Source organism: Haplochromis burtoni, unplaced genomic scaffold (genome assembly GCF_018398535.1).
Source record: "Haplochromis burtoni strain Fernald_Lab_line unplaced genomic scaffold, NCSU_Asbu1 Contig_29, whole genome shotgun sequence".
NCBI classification, from domain to species: domain Eukaryota; kingdom Metazoa; phylum Chordata; class Actinopteri; order Cichliformes; family Cichlidae; genus Haplochromis; species Haplochromis burtoni.
In genome coordinates, this window is record NW_024582390.1 from 2,791,528 (window position 1) to 2,799,224 (window position 7,697).

Below are 7,697 nucleotides of genomic sequence, written 5' to 3' on the forward strand. Positions count from 1 at the left end.
GCACACGAGATAAGGGACTATTAAAATAAAACAGAAAGTTACTAATAGATATAAATTTGACACAAATAACAGGGAAACCAGATAGCGACACTAACAGCAACACCAACAGGACACACAGACACCAGACCGATATTGGGACATGACAGGAGACAGAAATGGTGGAGATAGTGGAGGGAAGACAAGGAAAAATTGATACTCCAGAAAAAAAATTGAGCAATTACTACAACCTCTGAGCTCAAAGGTCTTGATGCATGCTCAATCATCCAGGTAAGGAAATCCCAAAAAATTGATTCTGTTCATCTTGGATGTAACGTGAACACTCTTTCAATGATGAGGATGAAGACCCACAACCTCAACAATTAATCAACCATAGACTCAAACAGAGTTTTAATTGATTTGAAAGACTAACTCTTGGTCTTGTCCACCCTAATTGGAAAACTCAAAATCCATCTGATTTCTGATTTCAGATAAAATAATAATTGAAGATGATTTTAACCCATATAGATGCTGAAAGTAACATCCTCATAGCAGCATTTAATCTATTATTGGACTCAATTAACTTTTCTAAAAAAAAAACTCCACCTAAACTTTAATCACACTCTGGATCTTCTTCTGTTATATAGTACAGAAACTGAACATTTAATAGTGTTCCCTAAAAACCATCTGATCATGTCTTAATAACATTTACATTTACAATAATGGATTACAGCAGTGGCCGGATACAGTTCAGTAAACTAGATGCCTTTATGAAAGTCCATCCTTGTCAGGGTTGTGGGGGCTAGGCTAGGTGGTGGGATCAACCACAAATTTGATATAGCTGAGTGGTGGGATCAACCTTCTTGCTGTGAGGCAACAGTGCTAATCACCACACAACCATGCTTTCTCAAAATTTTCTTAATGAAAGTGCTTTACATGAATAAAACTGAATTTAGTTGAATTGAAGACCATTTTCTCTAGTTTAGCTTCTTCAGTCTCAAAACATCCAGCCCAGTATTAAAACACACCATAGCTCACTATCAGTAACAGCTTGCTAGGCCTTAATGCTCATTTTTCTTATCCTGTATTGCATCTGCTTGGTGGATATTGTTAAATAATACCCAAAATTTTGCCTTTTGAGCACAGAGAATCTGTGTGGGATTTCTGATAGCAGCATGACATTTCTGGACAGTTAGCAGTATCATTCAATGACAGAATAGTGATGGTTACAGTTAGAAATACTTTTTTTTCTTAAATGCGTTATTTAATTGCTTATAGAAGACTGAAGCAAGAAAAAAATTATGCTTATCGTTAAATAGTATACGTGTATGTGTTAGCAACAACTGTGCTTGAAAACAGTCAGCCTGATCATTCTGGCATGGTTAGGATTTCGATAACAAATAACACAGTTCTGAGGGTTACATAAATCTTCACATATGACTGAGTTTGAAAAAGTGAGAGGCAGTCGCTTAAGTCTCCCCAAATATAAAAAGCCAGAAAAAAGAAACATGTCTTCATCCACACCCCAGCAGGTTATAAAGTAATTTAATTTATTTTTCCAAATAATACTCAAACCACAGAAAGATATAGGTAGTCTGCTACTCTCTATTGTCAAGGAGTGTGGCTGTGATCTCAGATGACACAATACTTATGGAATATGAATAAAATTCAGACTGAGAGAGCTGTGTTTTGTTTTGGTGTATTTTGTCTTGTTTGTTTTTTTGTTTTGTTTTTTTGAGAATTATGTGCCTGAATGCTATTTTAACAAATGGAGAAATTACAGCGGGACTTGAAGTCAGGACTTGAAACTTTGTACAGCTATTGTGGAAGACTGAATTGGAAACTGTCATATACTCAAATTCTCCATCTCACCTCGAATTTCAATCTGAAAATCTCATGAGATGGCCTCTGAATGCCAAGAATATAAAGACCAACTATAAAAAGCTAATTTTTATGATTCCAACCACTGGATTACAAGCAGCTGACGCCATCTCCAAGGCTATAAACCAAAAGCTGATATGAAATTTTGTCCTATAATGTCTTAACAGCATCTTTAACTGCAATTTGGACAGAAAAAAAAAACATTTGTATTACAGAATATCAAATCAACAAACTTAATCCATGCACCATTTGCAAAAACAGCAACAAAGAGATGCATTGTAATTAAACCTTTTACTGATCACGCCTTGCTGGTTTTCTAAGCAGCTTCAAACTTCCATCAGTATTAAAAAAAAAGTTAACCTTGGTTGTGGAGTCCTACTGTCTTGATAAATGATCCATAACTCCGTTTTGCAGTCCATCCTAGAGTAGTTTATCCTCCCCCCTCCCTCCCTATGAACTACATGCAGTCATATATGTGTGTCTATTGATACAGTGCACAACTCCGTCAACTTTTCTGCGTACATCTCTGACGCTGCATCGCAACACTGAAGCGCAAAAACGGGGCGTTTCTCTCATTTGCTCCCTAGTACTAATGTGGCTTTCAGAATATAACGCTAGCGTATTCGAGTAAACTGACAACTTGACATTACCACGTAAAGTAACAACTTAGCTCAACCACTTATAAATAAAATCCACAAGCGACTGTGTCCATTTAGTGAAATAAAGCGCAGTCCGCCAAAAGACACAAGAAGCCTTGTTGTTGTTGTTTTTTACTTCCTTTTAATAAACGCTTTATTTGTCTACACCGACATCATGCGGGAATATGCGGAAGCCAACAATTTCCCTTCCATGTATATAATAAATACAAGTACCAAGAAAAGTCTGTAGTCTAAAAGAATCACAATAATAATGATAACTTAAATTAATTTATTAGAATAAAGTAAAACTAAAAGGATTTGAATACCTTAATATCACACTCATCCATGATGAGTATTCCCAAGAACAACAGTCGGCCACCTAGGTTGTGGCCACCATTAAAAATTCTCCCTTAAAGTTTTTTTTTCTTTTTATGACAAAAGTTTGAAAAAACTATATAACCTGATTTTTCACTAAAATGTAAATTCATGTTAATGGAGGGCCCTTCCTCTTCCACCCTACAGTCTGAAATATGAGGCAAAGCACCAATAACCTAGCAGCCAATAAACATATAACAGAATTGAGGAAAGTTTGTCCGTATACATTAGGGAAACAAAAAAGTTGTTTTTTTTAAGACATCTAAATATTTGACACATTATTTTCATACAGGTGGTACAGTGCTAGAGGCATTGGCATCTGCACAGTAGAACATCTCCACTCCATGTGAACAGCCTTGTGGGTAGATGCCAGTCATGATCAAACCAGTGATCATGATGAACAAGCCGATTATTATTAACGCTGCGGGTATCACGTTTTCACCATCGAACCAGCGGCCAGAGGAAAGCTTAAGGAAGCAGGCCGATGGGATGATGAAGATCAGGGGTGTGGCACTCAGAGCACCCTGGATGGAAGAAGATAATATCAGTAAGATAAAGAGAAGAATGAATTAGCATACCTAAATAAATAATTTTATGTCAGTGCAGACTTACATTCAGTTCCAAAACAACTCCTAGACAGTCATAGGCCAAAGATACTGATGTGCAGACTGCAACTATGAGCATGGTTATGGCTGCATGTTTAGTTTTTGAAAGATCTCGGCTGCAAATGACATTAGATACTACCTGAAAAATACATTTGTGAGAAAATGAATATATTTAAATATATATGCATTTTCTACAGCTGTTAAAAGACTTTTTAAAAACTAAAACAAAATTACACTCAGGAAGCTCCTGAAGTATTTAAAAGACGTTGCTGTAGTCTTTTTATTTGAGAAGTCTTGCTGGAGCATTTGAATGCAAAGTCTAAAACCGTTAGACTATCACTTCCCCACACATGTAATCATTTAACAGTTATTTTTTTCTGATTGGCCTGTCAAATAGTATTACTTACTTCTCGTGTCACAAAGCACTCCAGTGGGAATGTCGTTATTATACTGATGCCAAAACAGAAGCGACCAAATGTTGCCAGGTTATCATTTCTACAGTAGTTCTCAAATATGTCTCCTAAAAAAGCATAAATTCTGATATAATTAAACATGTTTTTGTGGCATTTAAATTGCACAGACACCTGCTATACATTATGTACTACATGGTACCTTGTGTGTAGCCAGTGAAAGTTGTGTAGCCAGCAACGGCAAATCCAGCACTGATTATTAGTGCTGAGCCTACGGAGATGTGAGTGACTTGAGACCAGTTAGCAAGAGTGGGCTGCTCCAGTGAGCCATAGATAAGAAAGCTGTTGTGGTGGCATATGAAGGCTAAGGACAAAAACAGAGCAGAATATTGAAGTTCAGCTGACAAAGAACCACGCTGAAGAACAGTTTGAGGTGTTTCACACATGTGGTATTAATGGTAAACTGAGCATATTATTTATGTTACACTTTTACTTGTCCTAGCTTTCCAGCATATTAAAAAAAACATCAAAAGAGGCTGACAAGAATGCAGCTTTCCAGTAACAGCATTTTTTTTTCTTTTGTGGCTGAGTGTCTCAAAATAATAGGCTTGATCTTCTTACAGTAAAGCTGGGTTGCAGGTCAGAGCTATGATGGATTTTGAAATTCTGAGCCTTAGCACTTGGATACTGATGAATAAGCAGTAATGGCTTAGTTAATACATTTTGGTCCCTTTTGATCAGGAAAACATGGAAATACATGAGGATCACTTAGTGTTATTGCCATGTAATGTAATGGTCTAATGACCAACAATTTTACAAAAGGAAAAAAAAATGTTGCAAGAAGATAGTCAGCAATAAGCCATCATGTTTCCGGTTTCATAATTAGTCCATTATCTATAAGCCTTAACTTGTTTGGTCTCTAACACTTCCTGAAAAAAGTCTCAACCACCAATCAAACTCATGTTGGTGTTAAGCAAATGACACACTCTTTCATGAAATTCCTGATGTCATAAGGCTGGTGTGCATGCTGTGCTTTTATTGTACTATTTTCTTTTCTTGTCTTGTGGTAACATACAGTACTACTAAAAGTGTTCTAGAGATGTACAATATCAGTAGAAGCTCAATGCACACAAACTCACCAAAAGACATTACACCTACTGCCTGAATCGCATTCCACTTTGCAAATGCCCATGCATCATCTGTGGGGAGGCTAGAGGGTACATTTATATATTCAGTCATCAAAGAACACAAACATACATCAGTTTGTCTGTAAAATTGATAAATAGGTGATTTTAAAAAGAACCCCATGTTTCACACACAAGTGCAATAAAGCAAAAATCTACGTGGATTAGCAAACTATAGAGTATTCATTCATACATTTGGGGTCCAAAGGTAGCTGCTCTGATGATTACAATGATGAGGATGATAACTGTCAGCACCATTGACAGGAAGGACACCTGGTAACACATGTGAATATTTTATAAGCTGCTTTTTATAAGCTGCTTTAACATCACCACAATGCGCTGGATGCTATAGAAAAACCAGACTTACCTTCCCAAGTCGCTCTATGTTTCGATAAAGCGAGAGGGGGAACGTGAAAACAACAGTTGATAATATGATCACAAAGTGACGCTCCGCGAGTATGTGATCTGGGCCAACTGTAACATAATAAATGTGAATACAATAAATGTCAGTGTTTATTTATTGCACGTTTTCTTATTTATAGGCAGAGATTTCATGTTTCACTACACCTCCAGGAATTCTTTGAAAGACTTTGGTCAGTGTGTCACCGATTGTGATGTTGTAGCTGATCATCGCTGAAGGAGAAAAGTTCATTTTATTATTGCAATTCATTTTTGTTAACCAAAAGTCAATAGATGAACAGTAACAGGAATACTGCACTAAACAAATACTTTTCAGAGCATTAGCCAGAACATGCTAAAAGGCTTGATTTAATACTGAACTTACCAATGAAAGGATAAAGAAACTGCAGTCCAGATAAAATTACAAATCCAGGGAAACCAAATGTGCTGTGTACAAGTGACTGATAACTGTTTGTCCCTGACAGGTTTCCTCCTTTTATAAGTAGAATGATTGAGTAATCTTCCATGAAAGACAAAGTAAAAAATATGTTATTTGTATTGGTTGCTTTTGTTTTGACTCATGTTTCGTGTGTTTTTCCCCCATAAAGATAAAAAATAAAATACATCTTTAGTAGGCTTACCTGTGATGAATCCAACAACTATCAAAAGAAGAAGGCCAAAGGGAAGCCCTGCCTGGTTCAATGCGTATGGTAAACCTGGTTAAATAAATAAATAAATAAATAAATAAATAAATAAATAAATAAATAAATAAATAAATAAGTAAATAAATAAGTAGGAAAATGTACTGCTGCAGCTGATAATGTGTATAATTTAAATTTACAATCTCCAGAAAGCAAAAACTGCAGAGTACAGAAGCAGCACAACATCTGCACTAGTTCTTAACAAACACATTTCAGTCTTTTTATTACTTATTTTAATGGTGTAAGCATAACAAAGAGTTAAATTTATGAAAGAGGGCAACAGGCGCTTGTCATATGATACAGCTGTGGGGCTTGAACAGTATGAAAGCTTCTCCTTGTTACACTGAAATGAGCAAAACTAACTGATTATTCAACAATATTTTTACAGAAATAACAGTTTGAAGTCTTTCAAAGGTTATCATCCAAGTAACTGTTTGCATGTAATTTAGTTAGTGTGATAAAAGCTAAAGGCAACCCAATTAAATATTTACCTATTATTCCAGATCCTATAATAGAATTGATAAAATTAAAAGATGCAGATATCATTGAACTTCGCGACTTTCTGGCATCTTTTTGTAGAGGAATTAATGTGGTCCCTTCTTCAGAGTTTAACTGAAATGAATTTTTAAATGAAGAAAAAGACGAAGAAGAGAAAATCAGTTAATAAGAAAGACTTTAGCCTGCTATTAAAATCCTGCAAGCATCATTTTAGACATACCTGCTGAGCCATTTTTGAACACCTGTTGTTGTCAGTCGTCTCATTCTCGCTTCTGTCTGTTTAGCAGTTAACTCTCACATATTTGTGGGTGAAGTTTGTAAAAACGCCCCTCTGTTTCAGTTACTCGATTCAAAGCAAAAACGAAAATAACTCAACAGCGCCCTGGGTCGGTCGTTGGAATACGCTGCAAATTAAGCGTAGGAAATGCAGTGATGCAGAATAGGGGGGGATTCAGTTATATTAATTTTGTCAATGAGCCAAACCTACGGTAACTCAGTTCTTAGGGGAGGAGTAGTTTGCACTTTGACACTTGTGCCGAAATATGTTTGGACGCATGCAAGGAAATTGCGAATTAAAGGATTTATTAAAGGATTAAAGGCTCTGTTAAAGCTCCCGTTGTTGAGAAAAAAAAGATATACTGTACAGTACGTGTTTGTCTCACGTTGTGGGTTAAAAATATGAGATCAGGCGCTTTATTTCTTTTATATGCTAAACTCCCCCCCCCCCCCAAACGATACTGAGGCTACCACAGCAGAATCAGACGTAAAGGAAAATGTGCTCGTAACGATAACTGGTACCCGTATTTATTTATTTATTTAATTACTTATTTCCAAGATTAAACAGGAATAACGAGTTTAATATTGTTGAAAGTCGGATGAAAAAAGCAGGTGTCAAATTTCGAGTAACAACTTTTTGTATTAAAACATTTATTTCTCCTTTGTTTTGTGTAGGTCCACGTTTTAACCACAATTCAGCCATTAGAAACACCCCATACTATACCACTATATGTATCCAGCAGAGGGTATCAGA

General features: G+C 36.1%; 2 protein-coding genes across 3 annotated transcripts in view; one reads left to right on the forward strand and one right to left on the reverse strand.

The window, feature by feature from the left end:
- Nucleotides 1-7,697, forward strand: part of LOC102312157 (sodium channel protein type 2 subunit alpha) — a 91,136-nt gene that overhangs the window by 56,117 nt on the left and 27,322 nt on the right. The window lies entirely within an intron of this gene.
- slc38a11 (solute carrier family 38 member 11) lies at nucleotides 1,589-7,017 on the reverse strand. 2 transcript variants are annotated; one of them, XM_005918194.3, is made up of 12 exons: nucleotides 6,888-7,017; nucleotides 6,661-6,781; nucleotides 6,110-6,184; nucleotides 5,854-5,988; nucleotides 5,637-5,702; nucleotides 5,437-5,543; nucleotides 5,263-5,342; nucleotides 5,025-5,095; nucleotides 4,088-4,249; nucleotides 3,883-3,995; nucleotides 3,483-3,614; nucleotides 1,589-3,394 (listed from the first exon to the last, which is right to left on the reverse strand). In XM_005918194.3, the coding sequence occupies exons 1-12, from the start codon at nucleotides 6,897-6,899 to the stop codon at nucleotides 3,155-3,157; spliced, it is 1,314 nt and encodes a 437-aa protein (XP_005918256.1). In that variant the 5' UTR covers nucleotides 6,900-7,017; the 3' UTR covers nucleotides 1,589-3,154. The 2 variants fall into 2 exon arrangements, with proteins under 2 accessions (XP_005918256.1, XP_005918258.1); XM_005918196.3 differs by lacking the exon at nucleotides 5,854-5,988.